The following is a 21,738-nucleotide window of genomic DNA, read 5'->3' as shown; positions in this document are numbered from 1 at the left end:
TGCTCTCTGCTTGTGGGAATATGTGCTTGGACTGGTTTGGTGATCCAGCTGATGGCAAAGCACCCTGTGCTACTGTGAGCCAGTGATTTCCATTATGCAACCATGGGCAAGGCAGGAGTGGTCAGGCAGCCTAGTTAATGGATATGTGAGTGTGCATTAGGGGGTCAGGAGGAGGTGTGTTTGCAGAGGAACCTTTTCATGAGACACAACCCTAATATTTTGCTGCTATGAGGAACTGATCCCGTGTTACGATGCGAGTCTCTCTGCTTCGGTTACACTTTCTATTTCCTTTGCTAATTGCAACTGACTAGTATTTGGATGTGCTGCACCCACTGGGATTGTGGTTTTTGTTTTCGGGGAGGTACTGTATGTAGGGTGCTTTCAAATGTTGCTTTAGATGTATAGTATTTTAACGTAGTTATACACACACAGGTCCTTAGCCTCACAAATCTACAGTTTGCTGAGTCCCATAAAGGGGAGTTTTTGGGCTCAACCTGCAGCTGTGAGCCCTACGTGCCACGTTGCCCTGCTGTGTGGCGGTGGAAGCTTATCAGTACAGATTTGATCTTGTGAGCACGCAGATAACATTGGCTGGTGTTGTGTGTTTTTGTGAGGCAGCAGATTGGTACACAAGGTGTGCTGCTCATCATTCCTGTTAAACTCTGCACCTAGTGTGATGTACAATGTATCCTGATCTTCTCCACTCACCGTGGGTCCTGTGGTTCTTTAGCTCGGCGCATTACCCTTCAGCACTGCCAGGGTTACAGCGCTCTGCTCACGATCAGTGTTTGAGGTGCTGCATTTGCCGATACACTGTGGTATTTTTAGCTGCGATGAAGACATTTTAGCAATGGGCTGTATCTTTATGCATCTTTTAGTGGTTTCCATGGTGACAGCTGACCTAATTCCGAGGAAGTGATAGGCGTTTGTCAGAAAGCGCTTTCAAATTGTGCATTGGAGGTGATTCCGAGATGTTCAATGCCCGTGTCCATGTGAGCACAGTGCTTACACTGGCCTCTGCTAAGCCATGATTTCATAGAAATGTCTAACTCCATTCAGGTACATTTTGCTAAATTGCTAGAGAAATGCACCTTTTTAACAGACATCTCATTTTTTTGCAAATTGATGTAGTGAATTTAATACATTCAGTAATTGTAAGATATGAGCTTAAATATTTTGCAGATCTCGTGTCCACAGACTGTATCAGCACCGTCAATCCCTCTACATGTGTCATTATGTGTTTATACATTGGTGCACCAATGTATGCGTTCTGAGTATACATTTTGGATTGTAAATATTATGCATCTTCATTTTGGTACATAATGGTTGTATTTTCTGTGTGCTTTTTGAGGTCCGATTTCACATGAGCGGAATAAGAAGACCTGCACGAGATTTCTTCCCCAGGAAACATTTTGTGAGACGAGTTTATGCGAATCTGCGGCACAGGATTGGGATGAGTATCTCCCTTCCTAAGGCTGCGGCCAGGCAGGTAGCTGGCGCTCGGGCCCTGCTCGGCCGGGCGATTCGTGCGCGCGAGGTGGGCATGTCAGGTGGCGCAGCCAAGACGTCATGGAGCTGGTTTGCCTTCATTGGGCGAACCGCTCATGTGACATGCGAGCGGCAGATTCAAATTTGCTTGCTTGGCAAGCGCCGCGCATGCTCAAGCGCTTGCTCACGCTGGCCACACACATTGCCGCAATGTGTTTTCATCGCGGCCAGCATGAGTGTGCCCGCCCGCTCAGCGCCAACATGGACAAGGCCTTACATGTGACCCTCCTGGGCCTTTACAATATGGAAAACAAGTTCTGTGGAATTTGGCCATTAAAATGAGGGATTTTCATTCTCTCCTGGCATTTATGTGTTGATTTTTATGGCTTGGTTTTGACAATGAATGGAAGTAGCGCTCTTGCTAGGCTTTGTGGGTTTCTGCATCTTGGGCGACGTGTTTCTTTTTTCCAGTGTGATAAAAGAATGGCACAGATCAGGCAAGTGAGTTTATTGCTAAAGATGAAACTTTTTGGAATTGGCTGGTGAGGTCATTTGGTGTTATGTGATGCGGAGTCGGTCGTCTGGCAATAGAAGAATAATCTAATGCTTGTATAGAGCATGAGAAGAGGCTCAACTGTGCAACTGGACATGTAACGGACATGTAATAGTTTAGCAGCTGGGACTCATTTAAGGAATAATGGGTAAACGCAAGTATTTGGGGGCATTTTGTCCAGCGCAGCCTGTCAAGATTCTTAGCAAGATCCAGAAGATAACATAGAACACGTGAAAAGAGAACCCAGATCTTTCTGCTGCATTGTTCTTGTAGAAAGTCTGAGTTGGAGGAAGTGGGTTTGCTGGTCCTGTTGTGTCATTTCTTCCCACTGATAAATGACAGCGTGATTTCCAGCAGCAGGGAAAAGGTGATCGCTCGCAGAGCACGGAAAGCAGCGCTCACGGATTGTGCTTTTCTTTCAAACTCCTTCATGATGCTGCAGAATCTGCGGTTTCCTTTTTAGTACGTGATGGAGCCTTTTCTTGGAAAGCATTGCGTAATATGTAGTGTTATTACGGGTTTGATGAATGAACTCAATGGTAGAGTTTAACGAGCCATATTGGTTGTGTTGAAATGCATTATATTCAGGTTACTCATCGTTGGATATTCACTTGCTTATTGAGTTTAGGAAGTGCTGGTGACGTACTCTAAATGTTACATCAGATGAATGCACCTACGGCATGCAAACTGTAATGCTCATGTACACTTACTTTTAGGTGAGTCCAGTAAATGGTGGTGCAATAGGAAAACTGCCGGGCACCTTCTCTCAACTCCAGTCATAGGCAGGCTAAGGGGAAATGTAACAGAGTACCCTCAGAAAGAGAGCGGGGATTTATGGATCAGCCTCCCAACAGAGGTGGTAGGGGCTAATACAGTAAGGGAATTAAAGCATGCTTCTTATAGACATAAGGCCAAATCCTATGTACCAAAGCAATTCAAGGATCAAATAGGTTCTTAGGTTTTACAGCACACTGGAAAATGGGCCAAGTGGTTCTTGTCTGCCGTCAGTCTATGTAACTATATTTCCTCATGTTGTATTGACTTCAGTTATGTGATCACGCTCATTCTAGTACATTACTTTAGCACAGTAAAGAAGAGCACATGGTCCATCTATAAAAAGAAGTACTGTACGCAAACAGACTTGTGGTTACTGCACAGAGTTGTGAGATTGGAAACCTTGGTTTGAGGTGCACTCACTTCCCAAACCAGAACTTCAAATAACTTCCTTTTTTCTGCTTCTGGCTGCACTTGAACCCCTCAAAGGTATAGAGCAGTTATAAAGAATGTGGGGTGTGACATCTTGTGTCAGTGTACACGTGTGTGCATGATTTACACCTGTTGTGACTCTTCGTTGATGTGCACTTTGCTTTTCTAGGTCTTTGTTTTAAAACCATCTGATGGTTTATAGCAAGTTGATGCTGATACACAGATGGCAGATGCTTAGCCTCAAAATATTTTAGCTATTAATAGCAGAGCTAACACTGACTTGCAGAAGTAGTGTATCAGAGCAAAGCAGTCCCTACTCCTGTCATGTAAAGCTGCTGTGTGAGATGCTTGTGAGACTGAAACACGATGGTACCAGCCTCCGAGTTACAACTTTTTATATGGGTGCAGCTGTCTCTTAGATATCAGATGAGCGAGAACAGCCCTTCTGTGATATAATAGGTGTCTGAAAATTAGTGCAAATTTCATGTACCTTCACTTCAATCTGGTTTATTTGTATGTGTGTATACACACACGTACGTTGACGTAGACACATGCGTGGGTATGCATGCGCGGGCATGCCTGGGTGCGTGCGGCCATGCATATATGCCTGCCCGTACGCCCACGCGTACACACATGCCTGTGCGTGCATGTTTGCACACCCATGCATGCACGTGTGCAGGCGTGTACACATGCACAGGCATGTGCGCATTGGCATGCCCGCTTGGGTGTACGGGCGGGCAGATATATGTGCGCACACATTTGCATGTATATACCGTACATACATGTTGGTGTGTTCACACATATATTTTTTTAGCTGAGCAAGCCTCCAAGTGTTTTGTGCCTTTACACTAATTTGATTGTGAGCTTAAGGCTAATTCTCCATTTACTACTGTGTGTGTGTGGCCCGTGGCCCCTTCACAAGGACAGCAGCTGATAACGGCTATGAAGGCGCAGGGATATAGAGACGTGTGTTTAGGGGAAGGTTGTTTTGCTGTAGGTGTTGTGTAGTAGTAGAGGACGGAGCAGCTGGCACAAAGCCCGGCGTCTCCATGGCAGCAGCGCTATTATGCAAATTCTGCTTAAGCTTCACATTCCACTGTAGTCTCTCTTCCCCCCCCCCCCCCCCCTCTGCTCTTTCCGTACACAAAACAGAGACAGCTGAAAGCGGCAGCCATGATCTTTCCTGCCTACAAGACAAAACAAGGTGCCACATTTCTTTTCCTAAATAACTGGCATTGTGTAAGACAAACACTCCCATACGCGGGGCGCAGGCGAGCTCCGTTGGTTGCATAGTCAGTCTGATAGGAAACCTGTCCTCAGGGAGTATGGAGAATGAATAAGTAACATAACAGTGCTATAGTTTTATCCAGGTTTATCGGCTGCTTCGGTTACTATCCCCACCCCTTTCTGCCATTTTGTTTCTGCAGCTCGGCTGAGTTTCATATTCTCATTGCTCCGGATAATAATCTTCTCCAAAGAGAGAGAGAGAGCTTTTTTCCGTGTGATATTTGGTAATCTGTTATTGGCTAGGTATTGTAGCTGTTAGTCTCACGGGTGCAGGCTGCTTTCTGATGAGCCAGCTGGAGGTAATCCCCTATCCCTGGGATGGAATGTTTCAGCTAATGATCTCACTATCATCTCTAGGGCGTTTTGTCAAGTTTCTTGCTTGTTGTTTGTAAAAATCCTCCTCCTCTAGCTCCCTTTTGCACATACAGACATGCACGCGCACAGTAATCAGATGGGAAATCTCAACATCATTTAACAAAGGATATGACTGCTGTTTTAGAGCAATTGCAATGTATATGGACATTACTAAACGATAGGCCCCTGCAGCTTTGTATGGGTGATGGAAGAAATGCTTTAATTGAATCTTAATAGAATGTTTTAAGGTTTGACAATAGCTAGAATTTAAATGAACATATCATTTGGATGTGTATTGAGTAGGTGCTTGTAAATTCTCGTATAGTAACCTTTTACGAACACAGCTAGGTGTTTGTCTATGAACTGCTTGTTTAATAACAGGTACCCAAAGGTTGTGTTCCTCTTGGCTGTGGTTCTCCATCAGGGCTCGTTTAGTTTTGCGGTGTCGCAGAAATGACTTCAGTTTTACACTAATATTGCGTATTTCCTCTTCTTACAAGAGGTAAATAGCTAACCCACTACATTTCTGCATTAGTGATATGTTACGCATCACCAGATTTTAGTGCAAACGATGCGTTAGACCGGAATATTGACACTGACTTCTATAAAGTGGTTGAAAATCATTGACTCTAAATATTTGCCATGTTCACAATGTACTTAACTTAAGCAGTTTTTCTGTTTTTTTTGTTTTTAGGATCCTTCTAAAGTGCATAAGTCCAGCGACGTTACAAGCATTGACTGTCAAAAGGTGGAAGGTTTGCATCTTCGCCCAGAGGAAGAAAAGCTTTCCACATCAAGGGATCATTCACCTTTCCACTCGGCAGTAGCTGATCCCACCAAGGCAGCATCAGCTGGACTTGGTGATCACAAAGATCCTGACGTGAAGGACCGAGGTCTAGTAAATGGAACCACAACCAGTGTCACTGAAAAACTGGCTCAGCTCATAGCAACATGCCCCCCTTCCAAGTCTTCCAAAAACCGAACCAAGAAGCAGGCCAATATACCCCCAAATGGTATGGTTACCAAAGAATTGGGGATTCTGAAAAATGACACTCTCTCTCCTGCCTTAGAGCGTCACAACGCTCCTTCCAGCTACTCCGAGGTAATGGAAACAGAACTTTTACAAGAGAAAAGGAGCAGTAAGTCATTGGAGAAAAGCAATGTACGGCAGATTAAGGAGAGCACCTTGGAAAAGTTATGTATTAGGAAAGAGATGCCAGGTACTGAAAAGGACGTTTTTTGCGGTGGGACCACCATTCAGCAGGATAGCCTCTCCCTCAGAGAGAGAGGACTTCCTGACCCATCCATGCAGGAAAAGCAGCATCCTGTATATTGCACTTCATTGGATTTAAGGACAGGAGGAGCATCTGATGCATCGACAGCAAAGTCACCTTTCAGTGCAGTTGGTGAGGGAAACCTCCCTGCACCAGTGTCTGCGACTTCAGTGACTGCCTCTAGCAGGAGCCCACATGTGAATTCCCCACACTCTGCTTCAAATTCATTGCACTTAGACCTTGTACCACAGCGCTTACAATGTATTGATGAGCGGAGTGACAAGAACCAGTTTCTTTCTGGAAACTTGCCTGTTAATCTGGGCCACAGAACATTACATCACAATTTGGACTCAAAAACCGTATGTAGTGGGATCACAAGAACTAATTTGCCTCCTGGGTTCCGTATCCCAGGGAAAAAGCCCACCCAGGGAGTCGAGTCTGGCAATAACAAGTCAGACCCCTCCATTGTCAGTTTTGCAAGTTTGCTTCGTAAAAAGCAGTTGCTAAAGATTAGCAGCGTAGCAGCAGAGACTCAATTTCACAACGCCCAAAACGTGAGCACGAATTCCCAGGAAAAACATATACAGAAAAGAAAAGGAAGGAAACCTAGATGGACGAAAGTGATGACCAAAACCACTGGTCAGTCTTCAAGGGAAATACAATCTGAAGAGCATAATCTCTTCAAATCCCACACACACCATATGCCTGAGCAGAACAATCTTGCAAAAAGTATGCGACGGACTTCATTTCTGAATAGTGGAGTTACTACAACTTCATTGTCTAAACTAAATAACTCCAGCTCTGAGCATTCACCTCCTCTGTTAAATGAAACCCACAAACAAATTCATAAACTATATGGTACCCACAATGTCTACACCAATATGTGTAGTTCTAGAGACTTATTGCTAGCTCATAAACCCAAAAGCGGAAGATCCAGAAACAAGGAAATGTCACAATTTGAAGGTCCGCCCAAGAGGGTACTAAAAATTCCAGCTTCCAAAGTGGTCTCAACACAGTCTAAAGAAGAGCGCGGGCCACCAGTTCTGCAGCCAGAGGTGAATATACAGTCTCTGAAACCAAACCCAACAGGACAACACTTTCCTAAAAAGAGAGGGAGGCCAAGGAGGCAGCTGGCACCACCGCTGATGGGGACACCACCAATACTGTCTGTAGCACCTTTTGTTGCTAATGACCGTCTAAACCAGATAGACTATGAAGGAGATAGGCAAAGTAATGGTGATCTCTCAAACACGAAGGATCTTGTCAGGTTTACAGACGGACCTCACAAATTGAGTGATCGCTGCTCAGAACCTGACAGAAAGTCAATGAAAAGGAGCAATGGACAGCTAGTGAAAACAATTATCCGGAAGATAAATAAGATGAAGACTATAAAGAGGAAGAAACTTCTGAGTCAGATTCTCTCCAGTGCAGCAGAGCAAAACACTAAAGGGAAAGTTCAATCGAAACTGCAAGGCACTGTGTCAACTCTCACAGCCACATTTGGTTCCAAATTGGGCCAACAAATAAATGTAAGCAAAAAAGGAACCATTTACATAGGAAAGAGGAGAGGTAGAAAACCCAAGGCAGTGCTGGATTGCATTGTAACTAACTATTCTACCAATAGCGCTGAATTGGACAAATCTGGCCAGCAAATCGCTAATGCAGCACCCGGTCAAACTTTACCATCATTAATGTCTCCAGCAGCTTCCAGTTCTGAAGTTCTTCCTTCACAAATGGTCTCTCACTCGTCTGGAACAAGTGGTGCCCAGAGTCCAGTTAGCAGCGATGCAGGCTTTGTTGAACCTAGCTCAGTGCCATTTTTACACATGCATTCCAGACAGGGTAGTGTCCTTCAGACGCTCGCCATGAGAAAAGCCTCTAAGGATACAAGACACTTATCCCCTCCTACCTTGCTGCCAAACTCTCCTCCTCACTTAAGTGAGCTCACGTCACTGAAGGAAGCCACACCTTCACCGATCAGCGAGTCTCACAGCGACGAGACCATTCCAAGCGATAGCGGCATCGGTACTGATAACAACAGTACGTCGGACCGAGCAGAGAAATTCTGCGGGCAGAAAAAGAGGAGGCACTCGTTCGAGCACGTCTCCCTCATGCCTCCGGAAACCTCAACGGTTCTGAGCAGCCTGAAGGAAAAACATAAGCACAAATGCAAGCACAGGAATCACGATTTCCTCAGTTATGACAAAATTAAAAGACAAAAGCGAAAGCGTAAAAAGAAGTACCCTCAGCTTCGGACCCGCCAGGATCCAGATTTCCTGGCTGAGTTAGAGGTACTTATAAGCCGCTTGAGTGATATCCGGATAACTCATCGGAGTCACCATTTCATCCCCCGGGACCTGCTTCCTACCATATTCCGCCTAAACTTCAATAGCTTCTACAGTCGCCCTACTTTCCCATTAGACCCCTTGCACTACATCCGGAAACCTGACTTAAAGAAGAAGAGGGGTAGACCACCCAAAATGCGGGAAACCATGGCAGAAATGCCTTTCATGCATAGCCTTAGTTTCCCTCTCTCCAGCACTAGCTTCTATCCATCATATGGCATGCCTTACTCTCCCTCTCCACTTACCGCTGCTCCTATTGGTTTAGGTTATTATGGAAGGTACCCACCAACTATGTATCCTCCCCCCTCATCTCCTCCTTTTACTACCCCATTGCCTCCTCCATCCTACATGCACACTGGCCATTTGCTCCTAAATCCTGCCAAGTATCATAAGAAGAAACATAAGCTGCTTCGCCAGGAGGCTTTTCTTACGACCAGCAGAACTCCACTCCTCTCCATGAGCACCTACCCAAGTGTTCCTCCAGAAATGGCGTATGGCTGGATGGTTGAGCACAAGCACCGGCACCGCCACAAGCACAGAGAGCACCGGTCGTCGGATCAGCCGCAGGTCTCCATGGATACCCTGACTGCGGGTGGCTCATCAAGGACCGTTCTGGAATCTTTAAAACGTTACAGGTTTGGGAAGGACACTGTCGGTGAGAGGTACAAACATAAAGAGAAACACAGATGTCACATGCCTTGTTCCCACCTGTCACCTGCAAAAGGATTATTAAGCAGAGATGAACAGTGGGCGCGAAGAGAGACCCCGGAGTCCTCACTAGCAATGGGGCTGCAGACTCCGTTGCAGATAGACTGTTCTGACAGCTCCCCGGGCCTGTGCCTGGGTGGCTTCACTCCCAACTCTGAGCCAGCGAGCAGCGACGAGCATACAAACCTTTTCACAAGTGCAATAGGTAACTGCAGGGTCAGCAGCTCCACAAGCAACAGCATTGGATGTAAAAAGAGAACTGATAGCCCAGGCCTTTTCCCAGACAGTTCCTTATGCAGATCTCTGAGGAAGGAGCAGCTGCCTCCCAGTGAGAGGGCATCCCAGACCCTGTCAGGTAGGAAAGCAGTTTAAGGCATTCTTATATTGTTACTTCTCTATAGTGCTTGTTATACTTCAGTGGTGGTCAGGCTGCCACCTCTGGAATGCAGTTACTGTATGGCGGGATGCTTTTGATAGCCTAAAAATTGAGGGAACGACAATAAAGCGTATTATATAAGGATATGCAGATAGTGATACTGCAGCAGTTTAGCATGTCTGTGTGATCCTTGCGAAATGACTTTAATGTGTCATACATACACCTGAAAGGCTCATCACGTGGTGTGCAGAAGGCCTATGACATGTTGATGATTCTCTCTACAGGTTCTGACCTCCAGATTGATTTGACGAATCAGTGTAGGACCTTTTCCTGTGAGCTGCTCTGAAATCTGTCTGACTGGCTTATACATTTACAGGAATATTTTACCCCTTTTCAATACAAAGGACAATTTAAGTTTATAGAATTGAAATCCCCCGCCTGTCTTGGAGGCCTTTCTATTTAGGGCTATAAAGGCAGCGTGTCTGCGGGGTATTTGGATTGGAAGACTGCTTCCCTGTGGGTGACCCTATTAATTAGAGGATAGTCATTTACACCAAAAGATTATTTTGAATGCATGTAAGCTAGATATAGTCTCTGCTTCCTTGTCCATAAATGTTTCAATGCATCAATATTTTCTGGCAATGCAACATAGAAAAATAAATGGAAAATGATGTTGGGATATTGATTATGTTTACGTGTGTTTCTGGCGAAAGAACTTGTTACAGCTGCACAAGCGTTTGTTACTGGGACAGAAAACAAATGGAAAGCACTGGTGGGTGGGCCATTAAAATCACAGTATGGTATTGTAAAGCGAAGTAACATCGGGCCTCTCACACTGTTTCCCTAGGAGCTGGCTTTCACTTCATGATCACACGCATATATTACCAAACTCTGCTCCAATTCTACGGTTTCTTGCAAGATATTATCCCTTATTTGTAAGGCGACAACATATTCCACAGCGCGGTACAATGGGGTTCAGAGTGACATCAATTACATAAACTGAATGACATGCAAGTAAGGACAGACAAGCGCAAACAGAGGCAGGAGGTAATGTGGGCCTGATCCTAAGCGTTTATACTCCAGGAGGTAATGAGGGCCTGATCCTGAGCGTCTATACTCCAGGAGGTAATGAGGGCCTGAGCGTCTATACTCCAGGAGGTAATGTGGGCCTGATCCTGAGCGTCTATACTCCAGGAGGTAATGAGGGCCTGAGCGTCTATACTCCAGGAGGTAATGAGGGCCTGAGCGTTTATACTCCAGGAGGCAATGAGGGCCTGATCCCGAGCGTTTATACTCCAGGAGGTAATGTGGGCCTGATCCTGAGCGTTTATACTCCAGGAGGTAATGAGGGCCTGAGCGTCTATACTCCAGGAGGTAATGAGGGCCTGAGCGTTTATACTCCAGGAGGCAATGAGGGCCTGATCCCGAGCGTTTATACTCCAGGAGGTAATGAGGGCCTGAGCGTTTATACTCCAGGAGGCAATGAGGGCCTGATCCTGAGCGTTTATACTCCAGGAGGTAATGTGGGCCTGATCCTAAGCGTTTATACTCCAGGAGGTAATGTGGGCCTGATCCTGAGCGTTTATACTCCAGGAGGTAATGAGGGCCTGAGCGTTTATACTCCAGGAGGCAATGAGGGCCTGATCCCGAGCGTTTATACTCCAGGAGGTAATGTGGGCCTGATCCTGAGCGTTTATACTCCAGGAGGTAATGAGGGCCTGAGCGTTTATACTCCAGGAGGCAATGAGGGCCTGATCCCGAGCGTTTATACTCCAGGAGGTAATGAGGGCCTGAGCGTTTATACTCCAGGAGGCAATGAGGGCCTGATCCTGAGCGTTTATACTCCAGGAGGTAATGAGGGCCTGATCCTGAGCGTTTATACTCCAGGAGGTAATGTGGGCCTGATCCTAAGCGTTTATACTCCAGGAGGTAATGTGGGCCTGATCCTGAGCGTCTATACTCCAGGAGGTAATGAGGGCCTGAGCGTTTATACTCCAGGAGGTAATGAGGGCCTGATCCCGAGCGTTTATACTCCAGGAGGTAATGAGGGCCTGATCCTGAGCGTTTATACTCCAGGAGGTAATGTGGGCCTGATCCTGAGCGTTTATACTCCAGGAGGTAATGTGGGCCTGATCCTGAGCGTTTATACTCCAGGAGGTAATGTGGGCCTGATCCTGAGCGTTTATACTCCAGGAGGTAATGTGGGCCTGATCCTGAGCGTTTATACTCCAGGAGGTAATGTGGGCCTGATCCTGAGCGTTTATACTCCAGGAGGTAATGTGGGCCTGATCCTGAGCGTTTATACTCCAGGAGGTAATGTGGGCCTGATCCTGAGCGTTTATACTCCAGGAGGTAATGTGGGCCTGATCCTGAGCGTTTATACTCCAGGAGGTAATGAGGGCCTGAGTGTTTATACTCCAGGAGGTAATGTGGGCCTGATCCTGAGCGTTTATACTCCAGGAGGTAATGAGGGCCTGATCCTGAGCGTTTATACTCCAGGAGGTAATGAGGGCCTGAGCGTTTATACTCCAGGAGGCAATGTGGGCCTGATCCTGAGCGTTTATACTCCAGGAGGTAATGTGGGCCTGATCCTGAGCGTTTATACTCCAGGAGGTAATGAGGGCCTGATCCTGAGCGTTTATACTCCAGGAGGTAATGAGGGCCTGATCCTGAGCGTTTATACTCCAGGAGGTAATGAGGGCCTGATCCTGAGCGTTTATACTCCAGGAGGTAATGAGGGCCTGAGCGTTTATACTCCAGGAGGTAATGAGGGCCTGAGCGTTTATACTCCAGGAGGTAATGAGGGCCTGATCCTGAGCGTTTATACTCCAGGAGGTAATGAGGGCCTGATCCTGAGCGTTTATACTCCAGGAGGTAATGTGGGCCTGATCCTGAGCGTTTATACTCCAGGAGGTAATGTGGGCCTGATCCTGAGCGTTTATACTCCAGGAGGTAATGAGGGCCTGAGCGTTTATACTCCAGGAGGTAATGAGGGCCTGATCCTGAGCGTTTATACTCCAGGAGGTAATGAGGGCCTGATCCTGAGCGTTTATACTCCAGGAGGTAATGAGGGCCTGAGCGTTTATACTCCAGGAGGTAATGAGGGCCTGAGCGTTTATACTCCAGGAGGTAATGAGGGCCTGAGCGTTTATACTCCAGGAGGTAATGAGGGCCTGATCCTGAGCGTTTATACTCCAGGAGGTAATGAGGGCCTGAGCGTTTATACTCCAGGAGGTAATGTGGGCCTGATCCTGAGCGTTTATACTCCAGGAGGTAATGAGGGCCTGATCCTGAGCGTTTATACTCCAGGAGGTAATGAGGGCCTGATCCTGAGCGTTTATACTTCAGGAGGTAATGAGGACCTGATCCTGAGCGTTTATACTCCAGGAGGTAATGAGGGCCTGATCCTGAGCGTTTATACTTCAGGAGGTAATGAGGACCTGAGCGTCTATACTCCAGGAGGTAATGTGGGCCTGATCCTGAGTGTTTATACTTCAGGAGGTAATGAGGACCAGATCCTGAGCGTCTATACTCCAGGAGGTAATGAGGGCCTGATCCTGAGCATTTATACTCCAGGAGGTAATGTGGGCCTGAGCGTCTATACTCCAGGAGGTAATGAGGGCCTGATCCTGAGCATTTATACTCCAGGAGGTAATGTGGGCCTGATCCTGAGTGTTTATACTCCAGGAGGTAATGAGGGCCTGATCCTGAGCGTTTATACTTCAGGAGGTAATGAGGACCTGAGCGTCTATACTCCAGGAGGTAATGTGGGCCTGATCCTGAGCGTTTATACTCCAGGAGGTAATGTGGGCCTGATCCTGAGTGTTTATACTCCAGGAGGTAATGAGGGCCTGATCCTGAGCGTTTATACTCCAGGAGGTAATGAGGGCCTGAGTGTTTATACTCCAGGAGGTAATGAGGGCCTGATCCTGAGCGTTTATACTCCAGGAGGTAATGAGGGCCTGAGCGTCTATACTCCAGGAGGTAATGTGGGCCTGATCCTGAGTGTTTATACTTCAGGAGGTAATGAGGACCAGATCCTGAGCGTCTATACTCCAGGAGGTAATGAGGGCCTGATCCTGAGCATTTATACTCCAGGAGGTAATGTGGGCCTGATCCTGAGCATTTATACTCCAGGAGGTAATGAGGGCCTGATCCTGAGCGTTTATACTCCAGGAGGTAATGAGGACCAGATCCTGAGCGTCTATACTCCAGGAGGTAATGTGGGCCTGATCCTGAGCGTTTATACTCCAGGAGGTAATGTGGGCCTGATCCTGAGTGTTTATACTCCAGGAGGTAATGAGGGCCTGATCCTGAGTGTTTATACTCCAGGAGGTAATGAGGGCCTGATCCTGAGCGTTTATACTCCAGGAGGTAATGAGGGCCTGAGTGTTTATACTCCAGGAGGTAATGAGGGCCTGATCCTGAGCGTTTATACTCCAGGAGGTAATGAGGGCCTGAGTGTTTATACTCCAGGAGGTAATGTGGGCCTGATCCTGAGCGTTTATACTCCAGGAGGTAATGAGGGCCTGAGTGTTTATACTCCAGGAGGTAATGTGGGCCTGATCCTGAGCGTTTATACTCCAGGAGGTAATGAGGGCCTGATCCTGAGCGTTTATACTCCAGGAGGTAATGAGGGCCTGATCCCGAGCGTTTATACTCCAGGAGGTAATGAGGGCCTGAGCGTTTATACTCCAGGAGGTAATGTGGGCCTGATCCTGAGCGTTTATACTCCAGGAGGTAATGAGGGCCTGATCCTGAGCGTTTATACTCCAGGAGGTAATGAGGGCCTGAGCGTCTATACTCCAGGAGGTAATGTGGGCCTGAGCGTTTATACTCCAGGAGGTAATGAGGGCCTGATCCTGAGTGTTTATACTCCAGGAGGTAATGAGGGCCTGATCCTGAGCGTTTATACTCCAGGAGGTAATGAGGGCCTGATCCTGAGCGTTTATACTCCAGGAGGTAATGAGGGCCTGAGCGTTTATACTCCAGGAGGTAATGAGGGCCTGAGCGTTTATACTCCAGGAGGTAATGAGGGCCTGATCCTGAGCGTTTATACTCCAGGAGGTAATGAGGGCCTGATCCTGAGCGTTTATACTCCAGGAGGTAATGAGGGCCTGATCCTGAGCGTTTATACTCCAGGAGGTAATGAGGGCCTGATCCTGAGCGTTTATACTCCAGGAGGTAATGAGGGCCTGATCCTGAGCGTTTATACTCCAGGAGGTAATGAGGGCCTGATCCTGAGCGTTTACACTCCAGGGAAAATGTTGAAACAAAAGGTAAAGTGGCTGCTCAGTGTGAGGTGTGGAGTATACATCAGGATGGAGTATTTATTTATAAAATATGTTACCAGGAAGTAATACATTGAGTTACCTCTCGTTTTTAAGTATGTCCTGGGCATAGAGTTATGATGACAAATATATGGCTACAAATACATAGTTACATAAGGGAACAGGGTATACATTATATACTATACTATATTTGGTCTAGTCGCACTACTGGATCTATTAAGGTATGGGGGTGTGGATGTTAGGGGGTATTAGCATGAAGTTCAGTCCAGCTGCACAGTTGATACCAGTAGCGTTTGTGGGTGGATATTAGGGCAAGTCTTTTTTTAGAAGTTTTTGAACATCTGAAAGCCGAGGGTGAGTGGTAGGGAATTCCAGAGAGAGTGGGCAGCACAGGAGCAATCTTGTAGGCGGGAGTGTGAGGAGGGGGCATCTAGGGATATATTTGGGGATGGGGGCTGAGGTGTAAGGGGGGGGCAGTGTCGTTGTGAGCTTTGTATGTCAGAACTAGAGTTTTAAATTGAATTATTGAGGCTATGGGAAGCCAGTGTAGGGATATGTATAGTGGAGCAGAGGTGGAGCGGTGAGTGAGGTAAATGCGTCTGGCAGCAGCATTTTGGGTTTATTGGAGAGGCGAACAAGTGGAATACTAAGAGGTTACAGTAATCGAGGCGGGACCGGATGTGAGTGATAAAAGGGTGTATCCTAGCAATATTTTCGGAGGTGGAGGTGGCAGGACTTGGTGTGGGCTTGAATGTGAGGAATAAAGGAGAGAACAGAGTTGAGGATGGCCCATAGGGTTGGATGTGTTGGTGAGATTGTGGTATTATTGATGGTGAGAGAGGATGGGTGTAGGGGTGGCAGTGAGGGAGAGTGTGGGTGTAGGGGTGTAGTGAGGGGGTGTAGGGGTGGCAGTGAGGGAGAGAGTGGGTGTATCAGTGGAAGAGGGAAAGATTATTATTCATTTTGTTTTGTATCAGGTAGCGGTGAGACATCCAGGAGGAGATTGCAGAGGGTCAGTTGGTGACAGGAGAAAGGGGGAGAGGTCAGGGGAGAAGAGAGATTTGATACTGAAAGCCAAAAGATTATATTAGTTCACCAAAAGAAGAGGTGCAGAGTGAGAAGAGCAGAGGGCTAAGGACAGAGCCTTGTGGGACACTGACAGAAAGCGGGAGTGAGGAGTAGACGCCAGAGAAGTAAACACTAAAAGAGCGGTTAGAAAGATAGGACTTGAACCCAGAGATGGCTACATCACGAAGGCCAATGGAATGGAGTGTGTTGAGGAGAATGAGACGATCATCCATGTCGAAGGCAACAGCGAGATCCAGAAGAATTATTAGTAGGGAGAAGTGACCCTTCGACTTAGCTGTGAGTCACTTTTGTTAGGGCTGTTTTGGTGGAGTGTGGAAGCCAGATTGCAGAGTTAAGCAGGTTGTTAGGGCAGAGAAAGGGAGTCCGGTAGTTTGTATACAAGCCGCTCAAGTCGCTTGGAGGCAAAAGGGAGAAGAGAGGGCAGTAGTTAGACAGAGGAGCTGGATCAGAGAGCGCTTCTTTAAAATGGGCGTGATAATATGTAGTCCTGACTTTGTTCAAACCATTTCCTTGAACTGCAGATGATTCTTGTTTATCTGCTACATGGTTTATGGTTTATGGTATTCAGTACTACTGATGCAACTAATGGCAATGGCATGCCAGAACCGGATAGCCCAATTACACTTCAGTTTGGGAAAAAGTACACACAGGATAGAACAGGAACTCGGGTTGGAACATGAGCTGCTTGAACATGGTAAAATGTGTTTAAAGACAAAATTACCTGCTACAAAAGCAAAGGTTCGCGAGTATAAAGCTGCGGCCAGGGTGATGCAGAGCGGGCGCTCGACGTGATGAAACACATTGTTGCAATGTGTGTGGCCAGTGTGAGTGTGCCCGTGAGTGCACTGCGCTCAGCTGCTTGCAGAGACCAGTACATTTGTTTTTGCTGCTCGCTGGCGCGTCACGTGAGCGGTTCGCCCAATGAGGGCGAACTAGCTATGTGACGTCATGTCCATGCCCCCACACACGCGCAACTAGCTGGGCAGGAATCGCACGCCCATGCAGAGCGAATGACATCACAGCGCTCGAGCACCAGCGTGCGCCTCTCAGCCTGCCCGTAGCCTAAGGCCTAGGACATAGTGCAATCAGCGTCGCTGAGGCGGGCTGAGCCGCGCTGAACAGAGGCACAAAGCCCCTGCATCTGTAATCAGTGCGGCTATAGTTTCTCCCTCCGCATGCGCGCTGATGCGTGCGGAGGCTGAGAAACTTTCCTGAGACAGGCAGTTTTGAAATTTGCCACTCGGGGAAGCGGAGGAGCGGTCACGTGACCGCTCCCATCCAATGGGAGCGGGGGACTAGCTCTGCCTCCTGGCACGCCTCTGCCCCGCCCCCAGAGCGCGCTCACTGCCTCGCCTGCAAGGACAGGGAAAAGCCCCATTTTCAGCAGGTGAGGCAGAGCAGCCAACACACTATGTCCCAGGCCTAAGAAGCAGTACCAGCTGGAACACTTTTATACGGCTTTGGAGTGATCTATTTTAGAATACAATAAAAAACGGCTAGGATAAGAAAATTGGTTCATCTTCTTGAAAACGCATCACCTGGAGCTTGCTTTTCAAATAGATCATTTTGGAGGGACTGCAGTTTTAGAAGCAAACCCTGTATTATCTGTCGTATACACATATTGCTGATTATTACTGGAGTCGCTGGAATACACCTGCGCTCACAATGTTTTCATTAGCAGTGCAGTGTTTCTATATCAATGTATCTTCCTGCTCCTGATGGGAGATACGTCTCCAGAATTCGTAGACAGGCAAACGTGTTCCTAATCACATTGCATCTGATCTATTACAGTGGTAAACAGATCGTCCCAAGATGTAATCCCCTTGTGGATAATCTTTTCTCTTTAAGTCTCCGTGAGCTCCAACCTATCCCAGCTCAATAAACCTTCTTTGACAAGAATATAAAGCCTCTGAAGATATTAATCATAAAGTACAATAATTCTATAAACCAAAACCTGTGTCTGTATGATTCCTGCTGTCGAGGATCCAAGGTGCTGGATCAGATGTGTGGATTTGGGGTTTATTTGTTTTTTATTTAGGTTCTTGGAGCTGTTTGTTCTAGGAATAAGTGTGATTTTAAGTGACTTTCACTTGCTTTGTTCCCCTGAGTAACACTCAATTTTATTGAGTGAGACAGCTTTAGAAGGACATGCCTAATATAGGGTTCCATATGCGCATGCGCGTGCGCGTGCAAGGCACTCGCAAATCTTAAAAAGTAGAGAAAAAAGTTTCATGTGAAAAAGTAGAGTTTCAGCGCTATTTAGAATCTTGTATTGTATGTCTTTATTTATATAGCGCCATTAATGTACATAGCGCTTCACAGTAGGAATACACGGGGTAGATAAATAACAGATAATATAAATAACAGGTCATGGGAATAAGTGCTTCAGACATAAAAGTAACATTAAGGAAGGAGTCCCTGCTTACAGTCTAATTGGTAGGTAGGGAGAACGTACAGAGACAGTAGGAGGGAGTTCTGGTAAGTGCGTCTGCAGGGGGGCCAAGCTTTATGTATCATGTGTCTAGTATTATCCACAGTGCTATTCATATGCTTCTTTAAGCAGGTGTGTCTTAAGGTGGATCTTAGGCTGCGTCCATGGTGCCTTCTCCTGTGCTGAGGCGTGCGGAGGCTGAGGGAAAGCGGGGGCATGTCGGGGGGGGGGGGGGTCGGGCCAGTGACGTCACGGAATTGGTTCGCCCTCATTGGGCGAACCGCTCACATGACCGGCCCTGTGCTCCGGCGAGCGCCAAATCTAAATTTTGTATAAGACCTACGCTTCTGCACGCTTGCGGAAGCGTAGGCGAGCCCCTACTAAAGCCGCTCTCATTGCGGCTGTAGGGGCTCACTGGTAAGCACCAGCGCGCCTCATCACGGCGCGCTGACCATGCCCGAGGCCTTAAAGGTGGATAGAGAGTGCTAGTCGGGTATTGAGGGGAAGGACATTCCAGAGGTGCGGGGCAGTCAGCGAAAAAGGTTTAAGGCGGGAGAGGGCTTTAGATACAAAGTGGGTAGAAAGAAGACTTCCTTGAGCAGAACGCAAGAGTCTGGATGGTGCATAGCGAGAAATTAGGGCTGAGATGTAAGGAGGGGCAGAGGAGTGTAAAGCTTTAAAAGTGAGGAGAATTGAGTGTGAAATGCGGGATTTGATCGGAAGCCAGGAGAAGGATTTCAGGAGGGGAGACGCGGAGACAGATTTAGGAAAGAGCAGAGTGATTCTTGCAGCAGCGTTAAGGATAGATTGTAAGGGAGACAGGTGAGAGGCAGGAAGGCCGGATATCAGGAGGTTACAGTAATCAAGACGGGAGAAAATGAGGGCCTGAGTCAGAGTTTTAGCAGTTGTGCAACAGAGGAACGGGCGTATCTTTGTGATATTACGGAGGAAAAAGCGACAGGTTTTAGAAACGTTTTGAATGCGAGAGGAGAATGTGAGAGAGGAGTCGAGTGTGACCCCTAGGCAGCGTGCTTGGGCTACTGGGTGAATGATCGTAGTTCCAACAGTAATGTGGAAGGAGGTAGCAGGGCCAGGTTTGGGAGGAAGTATGAGGAGCTCTGTTTTCGCCATGTTGAGTTTAAGGCGACGGAGGGCCATCCAGGATGATATAGCAGAGAGGCATTCAGAAACTTTGGTTTGTACAGCAGGTGTAAGGTCAGGGGTTGAAAGGTAAATTTGTGTGTCGTCAGAATCTTTTTGCATGAAACTTTTTTCACTACTTGAAAACCTGTGTATTCCTGTTTGTTCTATTTTTGTATGACCTGTCATTGGAGGGCTTCTGCTTTTTGCAGAGAGATTTATGAAGATTTGTTTGTTTGATCTAATAAAGCGGATCCCTGCCTACACACACGACAGATATAGCCTTCCCCAGTTCTTATTTCACAAATCCCTGTTTTCTCTTATATCGGAGCTTGCACAGCCTTCTAAATAAAATGCAATGTATTTTTAGAGCCTTCATTAAAGGAGCACTTCCCCCTGCTTCGTGTTTGTTACAGGAGGGGGCCCGGAGGTCCCCCTGAGACAAATTAGTTTCAGTTCTAAGGACCTCCTGTTTCTCGATACTGAACTGTGAAGTTTAACGTGTTTAGATCTGAGGAAACAAAATGGCTTCCAAATATTGAGCCAATGGGAAGCTGCAGTATAATCGGCTGTGGCTTCCTATTGGATGGCCAATTAAATCCACTTTAAAAACCAGGAAGTGATGCCAGTAATTTTACCAGTAAGTATCTCAGGAAGCAGGGGGTCCCTGCAGCTAAAAATAGCACGGCTCAGTTCTGGAGGCTCACGTTCCCTATCCTAGGATGGATTACTCCTTTTAAGATGGCAGCCTCCAGCCCTGCTTAACACAGCCTCAGGGCTCATTTATAGACTAACATGGAGCCATAAATGCTTTTTATCCACCTACCAATATGTTTTTATTTACCAACTTGTGTATTAATTTGTTCATCTAAACTGCTACTCCTGTCTGAGGAATTTATTAGCAAGTGGTGACTGTGAACCCAACCCAGGACCCCATTCTGCCTCAAACTGCCATTTCTAAAGCAGCAAACACAGCCATGATTAGAAAAGGATTGACTTCCAGGTGCAGCTGAGAACTCTTTCTACTGGCAGGAAGATGGAAGGAATACAGCCGGTGTTAATGTGTGTTCATGCTGCATGAAAGCCTATGTCCTGAAATAAAGCACGGCCACTTCCAGGCTCATATTTTTCTCACCTCAAAAGATTGTGAACACTTTTGTGTTGTACACATCCAGACAGTAATATCCCTGATACAATATGCAGCTGAGATGAGTCTCTAGTGGTCATTTTATTTTTGATAAGTTATCGATTATTTCATTTGTACCATTAATCATGTTTGTAAAAATGTAATCTAAGCTTATGTCGAATATAGACTTGGAGGGTGTCTCTTTCTCACACTCTCTCATACACGGTCTCTCATTCATTCTCTTTCACTCATTCTCATTTTCTCTTTCTCTCTCACACATTCTCATTCTCTTTCTCTCACACATTCTTTCTCTCCCTCTCATTCTCTCTCACATTCTTGTTCTCTCTCTCTCACATTCTCGTTCTCTCTCTCTCTCACATTCTCGTTCTCTCTCTCTCACATTCTCATTCTCTCTCTCACATTCTCGTTCTCTCTCTCTCTCTCACATTCTCGTTCTCTCTCTCTCACATTCTCGTTCTCTCTCTCACATTCTCGTTCTCTCGCTCTCGCATTCTCGTTCTCTCTCGCTCTCTCTCACACATTCTCGTTCTCTCACATTCTCGTTCTCTCTCTCTCACACATTCTCGTTCTCTCTCTCTCTCTCTCTCTCTCTCACATTCTCATTCTCTCTCACATTCTCGTTCTCTCTCACACATTCTCGTTCTCTCTCTCACATTCTCGTTCTCTCTCTCTCACATTCATAGTTACATAGTAGATAAGGTTGAAAAAAGACATGCATCCATCAAGTTCAACCTATGCTAAATTTAGACAGATACTTTATCCTATATCTATACTTACTTATTGATCCAGAGGAAGACAAACAAAAACCCCAGTGTCACATCATCCAAAGATATCTTATAAGGGGAAAAATACATTCCTTCCTGACTCCAAGAATTGGCAATCGGATTAATCCCTGGATCAGCATCTTTCACATGTTTACTTATTTGGTATATCCCTGTATACCTTTCCTTTCTAAAAATATGTATAGTATCTGCCATCACAGTCCCCAGGGGTAATGAATCCCACATTGTAACTGCCCTTACTGTAAAGAACCTTTTCTTTTGTTGCTG

The 21,738-nt window shown here is 46.5% G+C and overlaps 1 protein-coding gene across 7 annotated transcripts in view; it reads left to right on the top strand.

The window, feature by feature from the left end:
- ASH1L (ASH1 like histone lysine methyltransferase) overlaps positions 1 to 21,738 on the top strand; it is a 130,646-nt gene that overhangs the window by 19,478 nt on the left and 89,430 nt on the right. For 5 of the 7 annotated variants that reach the window (XM_075608144.1, XM_075608141.1, XM_075608142.1 and 2 more), the window contains exon 3: positions 5,583 to 9,570. In XM_075608144.1, coding sequence (XP_075464259.1) covers positions 5,583 to 9,570 — 3,988 coding nt within the window. Of the gene's footprint in view, positions 1 to 1,026; positions 1,060 to 4,702; positions 4,834 to 5,582; positions 9,571 to 21,738 lie in introns of those variants that run through there. The other 2 variants (XM_075608145.1, XM_075608146.1) reach the window with 2 other exon arrangements.

The sequence above is a fragment of the Ascaphus truei genome, chromosome 7 (assembly GCF_040206685.1).
Source record: "Ascaphus truei isolate aAscTru1 chromosome 7, aAscTru1.hap1, whole genome shotgun sequence".
Classification (NCBI taxonomy): Eukaryota; Metazoa; Chordata; class Amphibia; order Anura; family Ascaphidae; genus Ascaphus; species Ascaphus truei.
Note: the sequence above shows the minus strand (reverse complement) of the source record. Positions and strands in the feature narration are given on the sequence as shown.